The following is a 23,581-nucleotide window of genomic DNA, read 5'->3' on the forward strand; positions in this document are numbered from 1 at the left end:
AATTTTAGATTCAAAGATGATCAATTTTCATCGTCTAAGATTACCGATTTTTAGCTTCCAAGATGACAAATTTTTTTCGTGCAAGATGACTAATTTTAGCATTCCAAGATGGTTAATTATTAGCTTCCAAGATGATCAATTTTCAGTTTACCTAGATGACCGATTTCAACTTCCGAGATGACAATGTTTTCCCCAAGATGACCAAATTCAAACAACAATTTCAACATTTTTTCAATAAATAAAAATTTATTCTAACCTTAAAAATTATTTCAAATTTTTCCACTACAAAAGTTAGTCACATTTTTCTGAAAATTAGCAATAGTAAAGTCACTCCGACGATTAACATTAAACAAGAAGCTGCAATCCTTAGAGTTCCTCCTTAAGTCTACAGCCTTCAAATGCCGAAATAGTCTAAAATCAATTCCCAATCTCTCAATTCTATTTCCAGCCAAATAAATCCACTTAATTCGTCTATTTTGTCGAAAAAATCGTGCATCAACTCGTGAAATTTTATTATTTACAGCACTAAACGTGTGAAGATGATGAAGACGATCAACAAGTGGTGGATGAAGTTCCTTAATTTTATTGCCATTTAATTTCAAAAATACTAGATTGTGAAGATCGTAAAATGTGTCGCGGGGAATTAATTCGATTTCATTGTTGTCTAGATTGAGGATTAGTAAGTTGGTCATGAAGTTGAAGTTGTCTCTGATTAGGTGCTTGAGGATTGAATGGGTGATGTGAAGCTCTTCGAGTTTTGGGAAGAAAATGCCGAGATTGCCTGGAATGATAAGAGAAAAATGGGTTAAATTCTGTCATCTCGGAAGGAAATTTGGTCATCTTGGAAGAAATTTGATCATCTTGGTAAAAATTGGTTGTTTTTGAAGATTAAATAGTAGAGAAATTTGGTCATTTGGAGATATTTGGTCATCTTGAAAGTAAATTGGTCATCTCGGTATAAAAATTAGTCACAAAATTGGTCAATCTTAAGAGAATTATGTCAACTTGAAAGCTAAAAATTGGTCATCTCGGAACAAAAATCGGTCATCTCAGAAAGAAAATTGGTCATCTCGGAAGTAAAATTAGTCATCTCGGAAAATAATTCAATTCTATTCCAAAAACCAATTATCTTCAATTTACACTCCATAGCATCTTATCAATCCACCGACTTCTCAATTCTAACACCACTTAACATACTAGATCTTGTTTTTAATGACTCAAATATCATCCATAAGCATCGTCTACACTCACCTGGCATATATTCCGGCATATTATATTTATGCAATCCAATATTTGTCACCTGTTGAATTTCACCAACCGTAAAATTTCCAGTCGTATGAATCATTGTGATATTAAAATGTAATTTTTGTGTATAAATTTTTGTAAAATGACATGTGACACTCTCATCACCTGATGGATCGGCACATTCTAATTGATAAGTGTTGTCCGTTGATTTAAAATAATGCTTTAAGTCAATAAAAAATGATGCAACTGTCACATAAACAAAGGCCACTGACACAGAGTGCTTCCAGCTCCACATTTTGCATGGAAATGTTTCGATTGCTTTTTGGACGGTTGTCTTGACATGTGATGTTGTTGAACTAGGGGTAATGTGGTATATCAAGTTTTAGATATTATTTAAATTATTTGTGGAATGTTTTGATTAAATTTATGGAAGGTCTTGTTTTGTTATTTTATTGTGATTAGGAGTCAAGACTGTTTACTGAGTTGAGCTTGCTCTTGGGTGACTAGATTAGGTTATCCCTCAACTATCCGAATTGATTTTTGACTTTTCTGACCTACTTGATTGTGTCTTAAATTGCAGATTAGATTGTATAATGATTGACTGACTAGTTTTTATCTCGATTATCCGACTAGGTTTGCTCTCAATTAACCGACTAGGTTTTATCTTGATTAACCGATAGGTTGTCTTTTGACTTACTGACTAGATTGTCTTTCGGTTGACCGACTAGGTTGTCTTTCTATTTTGCGACTGTATTGTCTTTCAATTAACCGACTAGATTGTCTCTCAATTAACCGACTAGATTGTGTCTTGGTTAATGGAATAGGTTGCCTCTCTATTAACCGACTAGCTCCGACTAGGTTGTATTTCGATTATCCGACTATAACTTTAGCTACACTACCAAAACCTACCTTATTCTTAATTAAATGATAAGCCACGTGTACTTGATCAATTGAATCAATGTTTATCTCTCAATTAACCGACTCTAAGCAATCCTAAGTCCATATTGATAAACCCAAACTATATTCCACTCCAAATTATTAATTGATAAGTTTTAATCAGTAAATTTACACCAAACAGCAGTCAGATTGCACAACTTGTCCACCTTCAACTGCAGTTAAATTACAACTAGACTTCCAAAAGCTATTTAAATATTTTTTTTTTATTTTTTATGACTTTTTACTCTCATCGAAGTCACTGATTCATAAACGACTAAAGACACTCTCTTTGCATCCAGTTTTGACTGCACCGTGTGTGACCAACAGACACACAATAACAAAAAGAGTGTGTGTCTCAATTAAACTCATTTACCAAACGTATCTGAGCGCGCGACAACTTACATCTGACGAAAAATATGAAAAACAATCATCTTGGCTGCTGAAAAAAAAAAAAAAACATTTATGAACAATTATGAATGAAATTGAATGTCACATGAGTTGAGATGGACAGGGGTGGAGGTAGGGGGTGTAGCAAAGAAAGTGGGATAATTTGACCTCTCTAGATTAGGTAAGAACTGGGTAAAAATGACATACAATACACACGATTTTGGTGTAGATAATTCAAATTTGGACAAGAATGTACAATTACACACTTTTGTTGTACATAATTCTTTGGTAATTTGGTCAAAATAGCCACGTTACACACGATTTTGGTGCAGGTAATAGATTGGTTAAGAATAGCACGTTACACTTTGACGCAGGTTATTGAAGTCATATAATATTGGGATGCATTTCACACGATTTAGATGCAGGTAATTCAGCTTAGGTTATTTAATCAAGAATAGCAAATTACACACGATTTTGGTGCAATTATTCAATATTGAGTCAAAAGTAATACGTTACACATGACTTTAGTTTAATTTATTCAATATTGGTCAAAAGTGGCAGATTACACACGATTTTGTGATTCAGATAAATTAAAGATTTGGTTAATATGGTCAAGAATGGCACGATTCAACGAATTTTAATTTATTCAATATTGGTCCAAAGTGTTACATTACACACGACTTTAGGTCAGATAACTTAAGCTTAGTAAGTTTTCAAGAATGGTGCATTATGCACGACTTAAATGCATAAAACAGGTTTTTGATATTTTGGATCAAGAATGGTGCATTACACACGATTTTGGTACAAAATTTTCAAAATTGCTGCAATATCCAGAATTAACAGAAGGTTTCGAAGAATAGAGCTAACTGTTGACATTTCCTACATCCTCCAATGAGCCCTCATGCGCCCCACCCACAGAAATAAGTAAATAAATCAATATATCCCCTCCTGAATGCCACCCCTACCTAAGATATCATCAATATCGAGCAGCTTTTTTCTTGTTTTTTGTTATTAATTGGTTGATGTAGGTCAGTGAAGAGACAGAGAACTTGATTAAAATTTTTTTGATAAGCCAGTCCATAATTGACAGATTTTTACACCGTCACATAAGAAGCAAAAATTAACTTGTTTCGGGCATGCGTCTCATTTCTATGTTAATCTAATGAAGATCACAACAACAACAACAAATTTGAATTTTAAATTTACGACCTTAAGTAATATTTTTTTGGCTAACCACGCCGAGTATAGTCGCGAAACGTGAAATGCAAAATCATCCTGTTCGGGCAGCAGCAAAAAAAAAACTTCGCGAATTTTTTTTTGAGATTATTATTTTATGGTATTTAAGACGAAGAGAATCGTCCGACCGGTCTTAGTCTCATTAAGAATTTTGGTGAAAATTAGTCGTGTGTCGTTAGAGTCAATAGCAAGTGTCCATAAATAAATTAAGTGAATTTGAACAATTTTATTGGAAATTTAAAAGGAATTTAAGGACTTAAAAGTGGATTTTTGATCAATTTTTGTGGATTAATTGCAGTGAATTTTAGTGAATATTGAGAGATTAATTGGTGAGTTTTGGTGAAATTGAGCTAGAATTGGGGGAATATTCGGAAGTTACATATAGCTTGAAATAGCTTGTTTTAGACCTCTTTAACCTTCCTACCATCAGTATTCCCTAAGATCCCAAAAACGTTATTCCTTAACAAAATTTAACACACTCAAGTACACTCTAGGACGGTGGGGTCCTATAATTACTAAGTCATTTACCAAAATACCTCAAACAAGTCCCGAATAGAACAGGATTCTATTGTGGTCGACCACATGTCTAGAGCTCATGAATAATTTGACAATTATAGAGCTTGTTGGAAGCTTGCTAGAAAAAAATGTTAATTTTAATCACTAGACATGTGGTCTAGATGTAGAATAGAGTAGAATAGAATATAATGAAGGGTTTGGTTATAGCAGAATTGGTGCTGTTATCGATGATCTATTGGGGAGTGTATGAGTGATTGTTTTGCATTACTTAATTACTTTATTCCTTGGCTGAGATGCACGGGGCCCATTGCCGCGTTTAGAGAAAGACTGTAGACAGCTTCGATAACTTCTGCCAGTTGGGGATATTAAGAATTGTAGAGAATGGTTTTCCATTGATTACTTCTTAAGACTCTAGAGCAGTGCCTTGCAAAAGTAAATTTTTCGCGGCATATCTTGGTCGCACACCAAAATCGTACATTGCATACTTACTTACTCACTTACTTTGCTGGCCGAAAAGATCCATAGCCTTCCTCAGATGACGTCTATAGCTTGCTCTATCACTGTCTTTCGTCTGCCAATTGCCAATTGTCAATACCACATGACATACGATACATGACATTCCTTCCATTTTTTGACGACACTCTAGTGTGCCTTGACAAACATATTGACCACAACTGTTCTAAAAAATAAAGTATACTTCTTCATGACGTAACCATAATGTCACTCGAACTCATATTCTCTTGATGATATGTCAAGTGATCTTATCTACTTAGCTACCGGGTGTTGTTAGAGTGCATGACGCAAAGCATACTTAAATCTTCTTCTCTATCCAGTTATTTATTCCAAAGTTCTTATCGTTGTATTGAATCTCTGACCAAATTCAAGAATGTCTGATTAGTTCCACTCATGGTTCGAACTCATTAGAGATTGGCAAGTGATAGCCAATTATAGTGACAATCAGCTTTAGGCAGCAGCTAAGGTTGTCAATTGATCTATTTTGACAACTTTATTTATCATTATGTTCAAACTTATTCAAAGTCTAGATCTTACTTGATTGTACTTCCTAGGCTGGGGCGCACGTGGGTCCATTGCCAGGCAGGCTCTATCCTTCGATAGTTAATGTCCTTTTTCAATACATCCAATCCAGGAATTCTTTTGTCTTTCTCGAGATCTCTTACCATCCAACAAGTCCGATACTGTCACCTATATACACATTGGGGCAACTTTTGGGTGTCTACATACATGTCTAGATCAGTGTTGTCCAAACTATGTGATTTGACAGGCTAATGGGTCGTCAAATTTTTTGGAAAATACCATGAACCACATGCCATGTCCAGTATGGATCATAATTACCACCTAGGAGTGCCATAACACAAACAAGTTAAGACAACACTGGTCTAGACATTAGTAAAGCGTGCACAGAAGTCATAAAGACAATACAATGCCATTGTTATTTACTCATTACGCTAAAAAGTGTTACTTTTGCTAATTTAAATGTTCAAATAATAAATCACACAAATAATTATGAAATAATCATATTAACACATATTGTAACATTACCGAATCAGCAATAAGCAGGTGTGACTGTAATTTCCGGATTCAATTCAAAAATTCAGCATAAAGTCAAAGTCACTGCAGATCATTTGATAAATTAACACAACTTTGTGGATTGGACAACAACAACATTTTTGGTGACATTGTGAGTCTTAAATGGGACCGGTTTCCGCAAAAATACCAGAAATAACAAATTTATTGCAACTTAGAATTGGAAAGATCATCAACAAATTTGTTGGATGTTTTGCAGTTTGAATGATGATGTTGTCAAAAATGGATATGGGTGTCGGTAACCGGTACAACGTGAAATCCGTGGGAAAATAGTCGTAGATTCCCACAGATTCTCATAAATTCCCACAGAATCCCGCATAACCATGTTGACATAATCATAATAGCTCATTTGACATTGACCAGGACATGGAAATTCCAAGAAATCCAAAATTTTGCACATCCAAACCAGAAAATCTTCCCAAAATTTATTTTAATATAAATGACACGATAAAATGACACCAGACTTTGTTGTTCTGAACTTAATTCTGCTAAATCATTTTCTGGTTTTTTTGCGTCATTATTATTTTAGTGCCAAAAAGATTCACTTAACGCCTTGTAAGATTCTTAAGCACATGAACAATAGATTTATATATAGCAGGCATCATCTTTTGTCTCAATCGCAATTAAAATTATACGCAATAAAATCTGTTAATCCTTTGGCTGATTGTTGTGCAAAAACATAATTTATTCTTTGGGAAATTCCGAGATTATTTATGGATATTGACTTACTATCAATATGATCTATGGCGCCTAAAGCTGACTCTATTGCTAGCAGTCGCTTGCTAATTACCATTGTCAAGCACATTATTAGGTCCATACTTAAGAAGGCCATGATTCACAGTTGATCTGTAACAGAATTTAGCTGCGTATAATTTTAATCTCTATCGACAGCAGAGACTTGCAGTGCTTGACTCTTGAGTCAAATTTTTCGAACTTCAGACTTTTCTTAGTTATTACGCTTCAAATTGACTTTATTTTTGGATCTAAAATGAATAATGAGCAAAAAAAGGTGATCAAATGATTTGGTCAAGTGATAAGCAAACGACCTCATGTTTGCTGTCTGACTGTTATCTACGCAAAATTTAATTTTCTGCAATATTTCATGAGTTTTAGTTCCATTATTTTGAGGGAAAAAATGCTCAAAACTTGAAATTTGCGACAATTTAATTTAATTTTAAATCAATGGCCTTACAGGTCAACTGTGATCCATGGCCTCACTATGATCTGAGCCAGAATCTGGGACTATAGTCGGCTTCCGCCTGCCAAATGCATCTTTTAAATCTTACTGATCAAAAGTGACCAACTCGGAAGCAAATTTTGATTTTATTGTCATTTAATTTAGTCACAAAACCTGATATAAAAGCACATGGAGATGAACTTGACGTGATAAAGCCAAACTTGACAAATCCGCTAATTTATCCTTGATTTTGATTTCTTTTTTTCTTTCAAATTTGCATAGTTAATTTTGTGAAATGTCTTTTTGACTGATTAGAGCTCATCAAATAATATTAAATGGGAAGGATTTTGGATTTGATTTAAAAAAATTGATTTTTTTTTATCATATTTTAAAAGAGCATTTTTAATGGCAAAATTGGATGAAATTTTAATATATTTGGAGGCTTTAAATTTTGATTTTTTTTTGTTAAATAAATTTTAAATTTTTTAAATTTGTTTTAAAATTTAATTATTTTTTTAAATTAAAAATTCAAATTTTAATTCTTTTTAAATTTCATTATTTTAAATTAATTATTTTCAAATTTATTTTAATTTTTTTTTCAATTTTTAAAAAATGTTAATTTTAATTTCTGGAAAATTTTATAATTATTTTTAAATTTTAGTTTTTTCATCTACTTTTTAATTTTTTCAAATCTAATTTTTTTTTAATATTTTCCAAATTTTTTTTTTTTTTAAATATAATTACAAAAAATGATTTTTTAAATATTTATAAATATTTTTCTAAGTTAAAAATGTTGCAAAATTTGTCATCAAATATTGAAAAACTCTTCAAAATTATCCAAATATTCAATATAAAAAATAAAAATAAAAATCCTCAAATAACCGCCAAATCCAATCCAATTCAAACCCCATTCCCATACCCGATTATTCCAAAACACATCCCAAAACCAAAACATAAACAAAATAATTGTAAATCCACCTTTATCAAAGTGAAGTAAAGAAAAAAAAAATATTATTTTCATTTCAGTTTCATGTATGTAAAGGGTCAGTTGAAGAAGAACATCCAACAAAAAAGTGGACAGTAAAAAGCATAAAAAAGTTTAAATAAATTCCATAAAATATGTACATAGTAGATTAATATCCACAACTAAATGATCCTTAAGAAGAAAATGAAGCAGATTTTATTAATTTTAGTTTTATTCGTTTTAGGTAAGTTTAAAAAAATTTAATAAAATCCATCCAATTTTGAGTCTAATTCCTTCATATAGTTTTCTCAGTTTACAAGAGTATATCAACGGATGAACACAATAACATTAATCTTATATATCATGATGAGTTTGCGGATAAGTTGACGGATAGCAATAATGAGGATGATTTTAAGCTAGCACAAGATAAGATTAAGAAATTAGAGGAACGAATTGATGAACTTGAGAGTCGTATACCAAAGAAGTATGAAACAGTTAAATTTTTAAATTATCAAGTACGGAAGCGGATACTCGTGACAGGTAAGGCTGCCTATACCTCAATATTAATCCCCAAAAATTCACATCCATAATCCTCAATTTTTAGGTGGCGCGGGATTCGTCGGAAGTCATTTAGTCGATTATTTAATGAAACAGGTGAGTCAAGTCATGCCAACTTTTTTGCGCAACTTTCTAATATCACATTTGTGACTGTTTACGTGGACAACAACATGGCAACTTGCATTTGAAACAAGTGTTGTTGCTGTTATCAACATTTATCGTAGTCATTGAACTTAAACATGAAATTCTGGAAGCAGAAACTGATTAAATATGTTTTTTTGTAATTGGATAGCTATTTGTGTATTGTTGTTGTAATTGCTCTATTTAGTGACTAGTTTTAATGACTTCGTGATTTCTAGTTGCTTAAGACAATTACTTATAGGCGCGATAATTCAATAATTAATTAAAAATATTGGAGATTTATTAAGGATACTTATTTATAAGTTGATCCTATGTTCTGCCATCTAAAGGGTGTAAACCAGCCCCTCCTGCTCCTTTTCAAACTTCAACTTGACCTACCCTTCCCTCCAAACTCCCTCTGACCTCCCAATCCTCTCGAATATACCCATGTTGCCATTCAAACGACCCAAACCAGATATTAAAGAGAAACGTCCAAACTGAGACTCAGGAGGGTACTTAGATGATGACAGCGGTTATAGGAGGTGATCGACCCTCAAATTCCATACCTTATTCCTCTAAATACACCCCTGATACCATCAAAACAGTACAAATCAGTAATCACGGAGACAAATCAACACAGATACACTAGAGCGTACTTAGATGATGTCAGGGACGTCCAAAACCACCCTCCAAACAGGGTTGACTACCAAGTCGATCCCCTTTTCCCAGTATACATCCCTAGTTCCTTCAAAATACTCCAAAATCAGTTATAACTTCTGCAACCTAAAACCTAAAAACCCCTCAAATCTCAATAAAACTAACCAATCTCTTCTCATTCTTTCCAGGGTCATGAAGTCGTCGTTGCCGACAACTTTTTTACCGGAAGTAAAAAAAATGTCCGACATTGGATTGGACATCCAAATTTTGAACTTATACAACATGATATTGTCAATCCATTATACATTGAAATAGACCAAATTTATCATCTTGCATCACCAGCATCTCCAATACATTATATGTATAATCCAGTTAAGACAATTAAGACGAATACATTAGGTACGATTAATATGTTGGGATTGGCGAGAAGAGTTGGCGCCAAAATTCTTATAGCATCAACATCGGAAGGTAAGGAGATGAATTTATTGGGTTTGAGCAGGGTTGGTCAAGCTGTGTGTCGAGGCACACTATTTGTGGACCAGTTTGGACAACCCTGAATTAAACAGCACCAGTTCCTCAATCAACTTACCTCAAAATTTCCCAATTTCAGTATACGGCGATCCCGATCCAAGTCATCATCCCCAATCAGAATCCTATTGGGGTCATGTAAATCCAATTGGACCACGTGCATGCTATGACGAGGGCAAGAGAGTAGCCGAGACTCTCAGTTATGCTTACGCAAAGCAAGAGAAGGTCGATGTGAGAGTTGCGAGAATATTTAATACATATGGACCTCGAATGCACATGAATGATGGACGAGTTGTTGGAAATTTCATTCTACAGGCATTGAAAAAGGAGGCGATTACCATTTATGGGTGAGTTTTGATGGGTATTTGGGATTTTTGGGGGGGTATGGGGGGTCTTTAGTTGGGTGCTGGAGCAGGTTTTTTGATCTAAACGGGATATCCTGCCCTTAAATGTCCGTGTTGTCAGGGCTACCTTAAGTTACTCCATTCTACCCTCCCATAAGCACCCTTGGGGTGATGGATGCGTAGGGTCGGTGGGATACTCTTCAATAGTCTTTATAAAGTAGTGTAGGATGTCTCAAGTATGGTAACGCAGGCTAGAGTATCCCGGAAAGCTTAAGAAACCAACCCCTGGTCCATATCGACGTCAAGAACATCTGAACCTGAACCTGAACCTTTGTCCTACAATTCTAATCAATTTTTGATCATTTCAGTGACGGAAAGCACACAAGGAGCTTCCAATACGTCAGCGATTTAGTCGACGGCATGGTTATGCTGATGGACTCAAATTATACACAACCTGTCAATTTAGGAAATCCTCAGGAACACACAATTCAGGGTAAATTCATAAATATCATATCCTAGTCAAGCCTTAACCAATCCTGTTCATTCTTCCAGAATTTGCCGAAATAATTAAAGAGCTTCTCAACGTTAAGTCAGAAATACAGCACTTAAATGGAGTCGAAGACGATCCACAAAGACGAAAACCCGACATTTCGAGAGCCAAAAAAGTCCTCGATTGGGAGCCAAAAGTATCACTCAAAAAGGGCTTACAACTTACAATTGACTACTTTAGGACTGAACTTGAAACACAGCAACTTGATGTAGAACATTTAGATGCACTTTAGTAATTAAATCAATTTTTTTTAGGGGATTTAAGAAAGTATTTTGTGGTGTTTTTAGGATTTTAAGGTTATAATTTTTGTGGGGACGAGGTGAAGGCAGGAAACTGAGTCAATTCCAATTATATCTGAAAAATTGAGGGAGTTTCCTGCATGTTTATAGAACATTATTTACAAAATTTCTATGGAAAAAATGTTTAAAAAAAAGAACCTGAAAAAGTTATCCATTTTAATATAGAATTTAAATTATTTCTACTAATCTTTGTACTAATATTTGTATAGATTTCGGGTAGCATTAACTGCAACAACTGATTTTATGGGTGACATCAAGTTCTTTAACTACGTCAACTGACTTCATGTACACCCAAAAGGCACATGGGAGTAGAAATGACGGACAATAGTGTCACTAGGTTGGGAAGATCCTTGGTTTAGGGATGAATATTACCTTAATATGGCTCAATTCCAGAGTCACATCAGCTTAGGCACCCTTTGCACTGACTTTTCTATGCCAAGTGCCTTTAAGGACAATGCATCATTCCCGAGGAGACAAAAATACATTAGAACTAGCTAATAACTGGATATTAACTAGCCTTGAACTAGTCATAACGTATTTATGTCCACTCGAGATTCTGTAGACTACATTGGTGCCTTCAGAAAGTCATGACATTGAGAATATCTCAAGAAATCAGGTCTTTAAAAAGAAGATACGATCCCTGTTACACCTGGAAGTTGGAACATAGTTTGAAGCATCCATTTAGCAAAGGTGGGAGAGGTGGTGAAGAAGCTCAACCTCCATTGGTGCTTCTCACAGCCCCGAATCATCTCCTTGATTAGCTCAAACATTGATCTATCCATAAAATCAGTTGTTGCTTTTGCTGCTGCTCAGTGATGTTAATTTTTGCCTAAATTATTACTTTATTTTGTTACAATTTAAAATTTTTCTTGCAATTTGAATACACTTGACCCAATGTTAAGGTTCTTTGCTATTTTAAGTCAATTATCGCGACAGTTAAAGCCGCTCGTCACTATTGTTAATATATAATTTGATAAGAGGTGAAAAATTTATGATTTTAATTGTTAAAGTCGGAGCTTTTGAGGGATTTTAAGTGACTAGCTGGAATTGCTATCCTGAAAGAATGAACTATTGAATTGGTTGAACTTAAATCTCTTGATAGCTCGGGTCGAGGTTGATTTAATCAGACTGTGACTTGAAAAGTCAACTTGAGTTGAAAGTCAACTTGACTTGAAAGTCAATTTGACTTGATTGAAGTCAACTTGTTTTATTGTTAAAGTCAACTGACTTGAAGATTAAAGCTAATATAAAGTCAACTTGACTTTGCATAATATTCAAGTCAACTTAACTTTCAAGTTACATGTCATATTCAAGTCAACTTGACTCTCAAGTCATATCCAACTTGACTTCAAATTTCTAAAAAAATTCTGTAAATTTAATTATGTAATTTAAATTCAGGAAACTAACACTTATGAGCCTATCTTAAGTGTAATTTGAGTTGAACTTATAGCTTATATTTTGTTGTAATTGTGAAACCTTTAATTTCAGCTAGTCGTAAGAATTTAAAAAAAAAAAAAACAAAGAGAAACTTTTAATAAAAGAAGAAGAAGAAAAAGTAAAGAAAAATTGATATTTGTAGAATTTTGAGGCTTAAGAATGTTGAAATAAAAAAGAAAGAAAAAGGTTTTTCATAAAAAAATGGTATAAAGTTATGTATTTTAGATTTGTATGCTGTCTAGGATGAGCATAGTCAAGGTCTTTGTCAAAGTTCCAGGCTCTACTGTTCGAGCCACAGTGTTTTATCCGTTTTTATGATGAAAGACGCGGTTTGCCTCATTGTGACACTCGAGAGACCTAGTATGACCTAGTGTGAGTCTAGTATACCTACGAACATTCCAGGATGCATCAGTTCTAATGGCAAACTCGAATTCTTGCGAAATGCAGCGCTTAAAAGTGCATTTGATCCCACATAACGATCCCATATGAAAATTATGAGTCAATTCTCAGAAAATTTCAATAAATTTTTGGGATTTTCCCTATTTTTTGATGCTTATCTCTCGACAACATAATATTATGCTAAGAACTTGTTTATATTCTCTCTTGGGATTTTCCTAAACATTTCCTTATGCAGTCTCTTTCAGTCTCATTTTTACAATGAATTCTCAATTCTCTCACTGAGAGGACATTCTCATGTATAAATAAGAAGGCTGATCAGAGTCATTTAATAGTTGTTGATCATATTCTGAAGAAATAAGTCAAAGGTTTGAGTTACGTGAAATATTGGATTATTTAAAATTGGGTTATTGATTTTGGAGTAGGAGAGTGACTTGTTAAATCATAATTTGGTGGATTTTACCATAAAAATTGAAAGACATTATCAAAATCAGTTGACTCAATTGATCAATTAACCAGAAATTCACAATTTTACCAAGAAAATGTCAACAAGCGCTCAACTCGTCTATTTACTGTTAATTTTGAGTCTAAACTCCATTTTCGCTTTTAAATGCAAATTCACCAACTATAAATTCGAGGACGACATAAGCCTCTACACCTGTGAACTAACATTAGACTCACAAAATCAATCAGAAGCTCATTTGACTGATAAAGCTGACAATGACGTGAAATCAGTTGTTATTGATGGAATTTTGAACTTAAATCAACAGGAATTTCCATTTTGTGAAAGGTTCTCAAACATTGAACGGATTAAAATATTCAAAGCGAATTCCATTGATGGAAATTTGTTACAAAAATGTGCAGAACTGAATTTAATTCGCATTAAAAATGGAAAAATTGATAAACTTCCGGAGAACCTATTTGATAAGAATACAAAATTGACATTTGCGGAATTAGTAAACAATAATTTAAAGGAACTACCTGAAAATTTATTCATAAACTTAAAAAATCTCACCTCATTGTCAATTTCATCAAATGAGCTCATCCACTTACCGTCCAATATCTTCAAATCCCTTCAAAATCTCATCATCATGTCACTTGACGGCAATGGATTCAAATCATTGGACCCAGCATGGTTTGAAAATCTTAAAAATCTTCAAATTTTAATTCTAAATTTTAACGAAATTTCGGATTTACCAAGAGATGTTTTTAAGCCGTTAACAAATTTGCATCATTTATGGCTGTTTGGAAATGAACTGACCGTCATCCACTCAGACTCATTTGGAACTCATCCATATCTACAAAATATTGATTTAAAGCAGAACAAAATTAATGAAATTGATCAGAAATTATTCGATAAAGCAGCAGTCAGCAACCTTGATATGGAAATCAACAACGCCTGCTTTAAAGGAAAAATCACCAACAAAAATGACATCCAGAAAAAATTGAAGAAATGCTTTCAAAATTATCAACCACGGATGGTATCAAGTGAGTATAGCTTTGGATAAATTTATTGAAGATTTAAGCTGAATATTTAATTTTGACAGTTGCTGGCATCCTTAAAAGTGATGCATCATTTGATGACAAAGTGAGGCTGATCATCGAGGAGAACGACAAGCTAATGGAACAAGTTAGGAACCTTCAGGAAGCTTTGAATCAAAAGAATAAAAATTGGTTGTGTAAATTTGCTTAAATTTTGATTAATTTTAGGTTAGGTTGTCTTAACAAAGGTTAGGTTGGGGCATTCCATCCATTTGTGGGGTGACCTACCTAACTGTCATAGACCTTTGCGTAATAAGCTATAAGAGCCACAAATGTATGAATATCTTTTAATAAATTGCAATATTTTAAGCCAAAATCACGACTTTCTCTGTTTAATACTAGATACAAGCTTCCTTTGAACTCGACTTCGGAGGAGGGAATTAAGGTTGACCGGGACTCTACTAAGGAGATCCCTAAATACACCTCTGACTAGTTGAATCTAGGCTCTTAATTTATTCAATCTTCGACCTTTTCGATATGTGCATCAAGGGTGTATAAAATTGCAAACCTTGGATATAAGCCCTGATCGAGGACATGAGATACTAGTGTCATGGCATACAGGTTGTCCATCACTGGTTTATAGTCACCAAATTGTTTGCACGTATAAAAACCTCTGAATTGCCCTTAATATACTCATATATCCTACATACGACATTAATCTCCTATGAAGGCATAGGGTCCTGTCTCCCCACCCTAACATTAATTTTGCAAATTCAATTCAAAACTAATCCCTTCAAACAATCCCTTACAATCCCATAAACTCCAAAACTCATCATCCATTCAGTCACGTGTCCTAAAAAACCGTTACAAACAGTCTGCATCTCATTCAATTAATTTCAAATTTTTCTGCATCTTTAAACATTTTCGAATATATTTTAGAAAGAATTTCAAAACAATAACAAAGCAAAATTTACTATTTAAAATTTAATTTCTATTAATCCTTGAGATGGTCAAGCGGTGCTGTGCCAAAAGCTGCTATAATTCACAATTTACACACAAAATTGGATACTTTGGATTTCCTAAGAATGAGATAGTGTAAGGACAAGTCTTAGAATTGTTTAAAATTGTTCAAATTTGACTCAAAATTTTCCTATTTTTAGTGCACGCGAATGGGCCCGTCTAGCCGGTCGTGACGATCTCGTCGAGAAGAAAATCGACACACTCATCAAATATTACCTTTGCAGTGATCATTTCAGCCTGAGTGACTTTGCCAATCCAGAAGTTGAGGACAAGTCCTTCCTGACACTCAATCGATCACAAAATTTCGTTCCACTTCCGTCAAAATTTGAGAACAATCTACAGCAAAATGTCGAAGTTGTCGTTAAAAATGCCGAAAAATTTATGAAAATTCCAAAGAGAATTTGCGACCGGAAGACGACGAAACCAGCCAAGAGGAAATTCAGCGAAAAACTTCAAAAAGTCGAAATTCTCAGAACTGACATTTTAGAGACGGAATTTGAAATACAAAAAATTGACGAATATCCAACAGACATTGAGTACATTGAGGAAATTGTCCTCGTCTGTCGACTTTGTACCAAACCTGAATGTGAACTGTTGCCAATATTTAATGAAAATGGTGAATTATCGACTGAAACTGAATGCTTTAAGCTCATGCCTGCCGGAGTTGTACAGTATAATGATGGACTTCCGCAACATGTCTGCTTTAATTGTTTGGAAAAATTGCAATCATGTGCTAATATTATTGATGGATTTGTGATGAATCAGAATGTTTTTGGGAGCTGAGATTGGAGATAGTCGGATGGATAGCAAGGTCAGGGGATGAATACTGTTAGTAGCTGGATGTCGAGCTTGTTAGGATTGAGTCCCACACACCCTTAGACATTGGCCCTTAAAACACAAAAGTTATTACTTCATCTACCTTGCTACATCTCTAAAATTGGACATGAGGAGTTGGTCCAGTTGTCAAATCGCCTTGTGATCCAAAGTCTGAGTTTAGAAAAATAAATGTAAAATTGTAATTTATTTCTAGTTAAGTTGAATTTATGATAACATTAATAAATCAGTGTAAAATTGGTTATTTCAAAAATTGTGATGAGTTTGACTTCATATGGGGCAGGAGAGGTGCGGTACGAAAAGGGACAGGTGCAATCACTGGATAGGTACATCACTGATAGGGTGCAGGAGTGCACCTGGAATGAAAAAATTGAATAATTAGACTATAACAACAGTTTTGCACCAATAGTGCATCAATAGTTCGGTCAAGTGTAATAAAGGGATGAAGAAGTCATGCAGTCGGTGTACCAGTGTACCAAAGCACTGATGGATAGGTACACAGTTCATCAGTACGCCTGATATTGCAATTAAAACTTCGGCATGGTGACTTGCATAATGCTCTACATGGTGTCATGCATGGTGACTTACATGGTTCCATACATGGTTACATACATGGTGCCACAACACATAGTGCCTACAAAAAATTCAATCCAAAACACTCCACACCCTTGCTTGACTATTTATCATATTACATTCAAATCTAAGTCATTCACCATTATCATGACCATACGGGTCACTTATACATTTAAAGATACAAAATTTTGTAGGCAACAAAAAAGAGAAATGAGAAATTGAGATGATAAGGTTGTCGTTGTTGACTTCGTACTTTTTTTGAGCTCTGATGGTTGTCAGTTGCATTTGCTGTCTTGGATTGAACGGACGAGTTCAGTTGAGTCTTAAATTAAGGTTGAATAAATAATTGTCTTTTTTATTGAAGTAAGTGATCTGAATTGAATTGTAAATTGCACTGCAGTCTTGAGAATTGTGAATTAGATCAGTTTAGTTAGGCAGAAATTGAATCAATAAATTGTGTAATTTTTTACAATTTTTTCAATTTTTTCAATTTTTTCAATTTTTTCAATTTTTTCAATTTTTTCAATTTTTTCAATTTTTTCAATTTTTTCAATTTTTTAAATTTTTTAAATTTTTTAAATTTTTTAAATTTTTTAAATTTTTTAAATTTTTTAAATTTTTTAAATTTTTTAAATTTTTTAAATTTTTTAATTATTTTCAATTTTTTCAATTTTTTCAATTTTTTCGATTTTTTTAATTATTTTCAATTTTTCAATTTTTTCAATTTTTTCAATTTTTTCGATTTTTTTAATTTTTTCATTTTTTTCAATTTTTTCAATTTTTTCAATTTTTTCAATTTTTTAATTTTTTCTGACCCCTGATATGAATCTTTGCATCAAGTCTCCCAAAACTTTCACTTATTCCTAAATTGAAAAATAAAGATTAGGAAATGTTACACGTTTCATACCGGTATATTAAGCCTACACGTGTGTTTGTGAAGATTACCAAATAATTCTTGTAAACATCTATCAAAATAACAATATTTTCAAGGGTTTAACATGTCATGTAGTTGTGACTTTCTAAATACGTCTTGAAGGTCATATTGAGTCATAATTTTGCAAATTTTGATGTATAAGATGCATGAAGAGGGGGATTGGGTGCTTATAAGGAGGTGCCTGAGGGTCCCCGACGTCATACCCTTCCCTGGACTTTATAGCCAATCCGTGAACCTTGTATTGAATGTCAAGTCAGCATATTAACACAATATTTCCATTTTTTATCCTTTCAGTCACTTCCAAACCCTTCATTCCCACACATCTCCACTACAAATACCCATCAACCCCCCAATCATGTCAATAAGCTGCATTTTCAACAAATCAACCTTCATCTTTGGCTACAGTCAAGTCTACAACTGTCAAATCGAACGACAAGACTTCACAGATGTCCAAAAAGTCAACGTCATATCCGGCGTACATGAAAATGGATCAACAAAGCACGACGTCCATTCCATCACATTTTCAAAATGTATTATGCCAAAATTTGTGTCTGGAATTCCTGAAATTTTCATGAATCTGCAGCGATTGTGTGTTCGTGACAGTAAATTGAGGGAAATTAAGGCTGATGACTTCCTTGGAATGAGTCATTTGAGGATTTTGTGGCTTGATTTTAATGAAATTGTGGAATTGCCGGAAAATTTGTTCAAAAATGTCGAGCACCTTGAGGATGTGTCATTTTACAGCAATAGAATCGCCAAAATTGATCCAAAAATTTTTGAGAATCTTAAAAATTTGAAAAAATTCGACTTGCGTGGAAATGAAAAATTTAATGAAATTTTTGAAGCTTCAAAAAATGAAAATTTTGATGAATTTTTGGCAAAAATATTCAATAATTCACAGCAAAATGGACTAATTGATGACATTAAGGCATTCATCCACAATAATGACTTTAAGGACTTTAAATTGACGATTAATGATGTTGAAATTGACGTTCATCGGTTCCTGCTCGAGGCTCGAAGTCCAGTTTTAGGTGAATTAATCAGAAATAATCCAGACGTCAACAGCTTGAACCTTGATCATCAAATTTCGGCTGAAAATTTCAAATTTATTGTCGATTTTCTTTATGAAGACAAACTGCCGTCAGATGATGCAAATATGTTGGAGATTTTTGACGCTGCTGGACTTTGGCAATTGAAAAATTTGATGAATTTTGCTGGTTTGAAGCTTATGGATCGGACAACACCCGAAGAAGCACTCGAAATCTTCATCCTTAACGACAAATTTAAAGTCAACGACGAACTGAAAAAGTCAGCATTTGAAAAAATCAAAAAATCACTTCCAGGAATTCACTTGAGTGAAAGTTTACTTCATGATTCAGACAAATTGAGGAAATTGATGGCAGCTAAGCGGAAGTTTGATGAAATTATTGAAACTGATATGAGAAAAATTGAGGAATTGAGCAAGGAAGTTGAGAAAAAACACAATGAAAAATCGGAATGGATTAAAAAGATTCTAAATTCTGATAATTTTATGTAAATTTTTTGTTGAAAATTTAAAAATTTATTTTAGAAAAAATAAAAAAGTTTTTTGAAATTTTAAATTTATTTTCAACTTGCATGCAAGTAGGGTTAAGACAAAATTACAATTTAAAAATCTGATTCTACTTGCACGCAAGTGAGAAACTAACTCTACTTGCTTGAAAGTGAGGAGCTAATTCTACTTGCATGCAAGTAAGTAGCAAACACTGCTTGCATGCAAGTCAAGTATCTAACTCTACTTGCATGCAAGTAAGGAGCTAAGTTTACTTGAATGTAAGTAAGTATCTAACTCTATTTGTATGCAAGTTGGTACCTTAATCTACTTGCATACAAGTAAGAATCTTCTAGTTTTATAAGGAGCTAACTCTACTTGCATGCAACTTGCATGATCTACTTGTTCGGAGTCCATTTGGAGTTTAGTGAAGTCCGACACCCAAAGTCCTGTTGTTTCTGGTATCAAACAATAATTATCAAAATCCAAGTGTACCTCAATCTGTAATTAACAGCTGTAAAGCAATTTAAACTCTAAATTCAATGCTAAACTGCCTAATATCCTGAAAAATCTTCTGAAATCCTTAACAAATATCAAAAAAAGAAGCCAATTTAATTGATTATGATTTATTAAGACTGAAATAATTATGGAATGAATGTAGCAACACAGTTGACTAATTATGGATAACTAGATACAATAACATATGAATAGATTAATCCTTCCGTTCGTATGAAGAATTTCAAAAATATAAATTAAGAACCGATGAAGTTTTAAATTTGAAGAATTTCACATTTTTCACTTCAAATTCATCACCAAATCGATGTAAATTTTATTCACTTTACATAACTTTTTTTTAATACTTTTTTCAACTGAAAATTTTTCATCAAAACACAAAATAAGATTTTTTTTTATCTTCAAAGTTTAAGTAACGCAGGATGAATTTTGAATCCAATTTCCTTTTAATTTGCTGTATGATAATTTTTGTGCAATTCAGTCTTGATTGCATATATGTGTTCCAAAACTTCAGAAATGACCTTTTCCTTATGAGTTTGTAATGCGCGATGCATTTCATCAATTTTTACTCTTGTATCGGCATCAATTTTGGCAGCTACTTGATCCTTGCTACCGATGTGCTAAAAAGAAGGAAAGAGAAGTGATGAATTAGTTGTTAAATGGGTTGAAAAGGATTCTGGGGAAGAGTCTGATCATTCGACTATGATTTTGGACAGTCATGAACAACCTGAGTGACACGGCACACCTCAGCATTGAAGCCCGTCCAAGCGAGTAGTGCCTCGAAAAAATAGGGATTGCCCAATATTGCCTTAAAACAGTGGACGACAACCTATGTGACGTGGCACACTAATTGTGATAATTCAACATTAAAGCACAGCCAAGCAGACTGCTATGGACTCTTAACCTGCCAAGCTCTGAATTGAGGTATTACATGCCACAAAAAGGATTGTCTATCATTGTCTTTGTACAATCATGGGCAACTCTGCATAGAAATAAACCCTAAATGGGTCATGGCACAACAAAGGTTGCCGACCACCACTGTCTAAGAATCACATCAATTGCACAGATCACTTACCTTGCTCTCGAATTCTTTGAATTGCTTCTCACGTTCGTTGCGGTATTTTTCAATTTCCTCGGTGGCTTCATCCTTGGCTTGCTTCAGTCTTCTTGCTTTGCCTGGAAAATTGTTTAGATAATTTATGTTAATTAACTTATTTTATTCAAAATCAGAAGTTGACAATTCAAATCAGAGTCAGATAGCCTCATTATTAATCAGATAGTCAAGCAGATCACCTACTAGCAATCCACTTCAACACCTTCCTTCCATTTTCGAAAATTCTTTTGTTTTACTGCACTATAGACAAAATTATTTTGTAAGATAAATCAAATCAGCTGATTGTATTACAATTGCATTACATCAAGCAGCCGTGACCTTCAGCATATTTACAACTTTATGAAGTGCAATTTTGTAAGATTTTGCTTTCTCACGAATCATGTATCCTGGCACATTTGCTTAACAATTGCTTTCTCACGTTACTGTTTTACATCGACTTGGGTCGGATTATGGATGATTAAACGATTTTTAGCAATGAAATGCATAATTAGTTAAAGCTTAAAATTGTGCCCCTATTTTAACACCCTAAAATTCCCCTCTGAATATCTCTTGATCTACGGCAATTCTATATTCACTTATATAAGGCTACAATATTTAAATTGTCCACCTTTAAGCATTGTGATCACCAACATAAAATGCCAGTGACCCTTAAAAATCATTCAAAATACCTCAACAGGTTCCCATCCCTTGATCTTATCACATAATTTCTTTATCTAAGCAACTGTTCTTCTTCTTATCACATTTCAAATTTACACAACTTTAACTCCACAAAATTCTCAAAATTTCCAATCCAAATCTCCCTTAAATTTCCATTTTCCACCCAATTTTCATTGAAAAATTTTCCAAAAAAATTTCTCCACAATCACATGACGATCATCCACAGACAAACTTGATCTTATGAAGAAAATATTCAATCACATGACACTAAAAAGTTCAAATTTTCAACTTACGTTTTCTGGCTTCGCCGACTTTGTCAGCAGCTTTCTTCTCGGCAGCCAACAATTGTTGAATTCCAGCTGATGGACTCGTCATTTTCGGATCCGATTAAATTAAATCTTTTGAAACTGATGAAAATTGAGAAAAAACTGAACTGCAGTGACTTCAACGACGAACCGATGAAAACAAAATGATTTTTTTCAAATATCTCGTCACATGACTTGATGTGATCGGGTTGTCTCTTTTCTTTCGCGTCAGTTATCGTTTTGCATCGGAGAGGTTTGGATGTAGTGGTGAGGAATTATCGAATATTCGAAAATGTTTGAATTGTGAGCATGGATGTAACGAATTTTTGGATGGAATATGGTTTAATTGGTTGAATTGCACAATTAAATTGGATTTTTTAAGCATCCTTCTCTAATTTATCATCCCTCCCACATACCCCCCTTAGTAACAAATCTTCAATTCTAACCCCATCCTATAGTTCAATTCAGTTTGGATTCTGTTCTCGAAAAACTCTATCAAATTGAAGAATTTTGTCCAAAAATGACGGGAGAGGTTTGGGAGGGATCCGAAAACACGCTCATGATTGTCGATGTTAAGACTAAGACCTTCCAATCTTTGCTGCAAGAAATTGTTCAAACCGAGACTTCATTAAACCCTATCCAAATATTAGAGGACTATAATCTCAAGAAGCTGTAGATAGAGATAGTATCATAATTGGTATCGGTAACTAGCAAACGGTATCCGGCAATAGAGCCAGCTTCTGGCACTAACTGAGGGAAGCCATGGATAACACTTGAACTGTGAACCCACCGAAGAAAGTAAGTAAGTATAATCTGCAAAAGCTTTAAATAAACAAGAAAAAATTGATTTTTTCTTGTTTTTGCTTTTTTATTCTCTTTTGGATGCTGAAACTCTCTAAGAAAACATGAAAATTTAACGCATGGCAAATACGAACAAGAAGAAGTTTTAGTTACGAAAATATGATGAAATGTTGCAATAGGAATTGGATGCTGTAAAGGAATATGTAGCAGCGCAGGGAGAGTTTGAGGGTCAAAATTCAATTGTTCTGGATAAAATTCATCAATTTGCAAAGTTTTTTCGTGACAAAATCCTAAAAACTCCTTTAATTCTTACGAACTACCCCACCTCCCCTCTTAAGAAGATTCTGGCTACGTCTTTGATATGCTGCATTTTAAAATACCCAACAAAACCTTTGACAGAACTTTTCAATGAAAATATCCAAAATAAACTTCCGAATTCCAATCCAATTGAACTTCAATACTAATTTTGATATATCAGTCAAAGATCTCAAGAAGTTAACGAATCCAAGTTACAATAAAAAAAATAACAAGAATGTTGACTACATATTGTAATGATTTGAGATTATTTGGATGCCATTATACTTGATTAAATGACTCAATTAATTGAATTAAATTCAAGATCACTCAGGGTGATTTCTGTGGAATTTAAAATTGTTATTGGAATCATCATTCCGACGTCATCAAAAGTAATTCATGAATAAAAATTGATCTTAACAGCCATCAACCCATCTTCATCCTTTCCTAACCACCCACAACATCAAAAAACTAAGAAGAACATTCTCGATCAAAATGATTAACAAAATGACCAAAATTTAATAATAGCAATAAAATTCCACAAAATATGGGTCAATATCAAGGTTTG

General features: G+C 33.6%; 6 protein-coding genes across 6 annotated transcripts; 4 read left to right on the top strand and 2 right to left on the bottom strand.

Annotated features, from left to right (window-relative positions):
• Positions 1 to 269: 269 nt before the first annotated feature.
• Positions 270 to 4,948, bottom strand: LOC139100403 (phospholipase A2 inhibitor beta-like). Its single transcript, XM_070653019.1, has 4 exons — positions 4,822 to 4,948; positions 2,584 to 2,620; positions 1,252 to 1,601; positions 270 to 781 (listed from the first exon to the last, which is right to left on the bottom strand). Exons 1-4 carry the CDS (start codon positions 4,946 to 4,948, stop codon positions 270 to 272), a joined length of 1,026 nt encoding a protein of 341 aa, XP_070509120.1.
• Uxs (UDP-xylose synthase) lies at positions 3,937 to 11,272 on the top strand. The gene is made up of 8 exons (XM_070652888.1): positions 3,937 to 4,133; positions 8,129 to 8,310; positions 8,370 to 8,606; positions 8,671 to 8,720; positions 9,590 to 9,869; positions 10,012 to 10,276; positions 10,642 to 10,766; positions 10,826 to 11,272. Exons 2-8 carry the CDS (start codon positions 8,253 to 8,255, stop codon positions 11,053 to 11,055), a joined length of 1,245 nt encoding a protein of 414 aa, XP_070508989.1. The 5' UTR covers positions 3,937 to 4,133; positions 8,129 to 8,252; the 3' UTR covers positions 11,056 to 11,272.
• Positions 11,273 to 13,304: 2,032 nt separating this feature from the next.
• LOC139100268 (phospholipase A2 inhibitor beta-like) lies at positions 13,305 to 14,816 on the top strand. The gene is made up of 2 exons (XM_070652894.1): positions 13,305 to 14,443; positions 14,503 to 14,816. The coding sequence occupies exons 1-2, from the start codon at positions 13,498 to 13,500 to the stop codon at positions 14,646 to 14,648; spliced, it is 1,092 nt and encodes a 363-aa protein (XP_070508995.1). The 5' UTR covers positions 13,305 to 13,497; the 3' UTR covers positions 14,649 to 14,816.
• A 572-nt stretch (positions 14,817 to 15,388) lies between these two features.
• On the top strand, positions 15,389 to 16,544 carry LOC139100282 (uncharacterized). Its single transcript, XM_070652910.1, has 2 exons — positions 15,389 to 15,532; positions 15,598 to 16,544. Exons 1-2 carry the CDS (start codon positions 15,444 to 15,446, stop codon positions 16,238 to 16,240), a joined length of 732 nt encoding a protein of 243 aa, XP_070509011.1. The 5' UTR covers positions 15,389 to 15,443; the 3' UTR covers positions 16,241 to 16,544.
• A 567-nt stretch (positions 16,545 to 17,111) lies between these two features.
• Positions 17,112 to 19,399, top strand: LOC139100263 (protein artichoke-like). The gene is made up of 2 exons (XM_070652890.1): positions 17,112 to 17,227; positions 18,093 to 19,399. The coding sequence occupies exon 2, from the start codon at positions 18,154 to 18,156 to the stop codon at positions 19,333 to 19,335; it is 1,182 nt and encodes a 393-aa protein (XP_070508991.1). The 5' UTR covers positions 17,112 to 17,227; positions 18,093 to 18,153; the 3' UTR covers positions 19,336 to 19,399.
• A 540-nt stretch (positions 19,400 to 19,939) lies between these two features.
• On the bottom strand, positions 19,940 to 22,089 carry LOC139100293 (V-type proton ATPase subunit G-like). The gene is made up of 3 exons (XM_070652922.1): positions 21,907 to 22,089; positions 20,918 to 21,018; positions 19,940 to 20,462 (listed from the first exon to the last, which is right to left on the bottom strand). Exons 1-3 carry the CDS (start codon positions 21,986 to 21,988, stop codon positions 20,289 to 20,291), a joined length of 357 nt encoding a protein of 118 aa, XP_070509023.1. The 5' UTR covers positions 21,989 to 22,089; the 3' UTR covers positions 19,940 to 20,288.
• Between the last annotated feature and the right edge of the window lie 1,492 nt (positions 22,090 to 23,581).

The sequence above is a fragment of the Chironomus tepperi genome, unplaced genomic scaffold, assembly GCF_022539635.2.
Source record: "Chironomus tepperi strain 1889 unplaced genomic scaffold, CSIRO-AGI_Ctep_v1 contig_58, whole genome shotgun sequence".
NCBI classification, from domain to species: Eukaryota; Metazoa; Arthropoda; class Insecta; order Diptera; family Chironomidae; genus Chironomus; species Chironomus tepperi.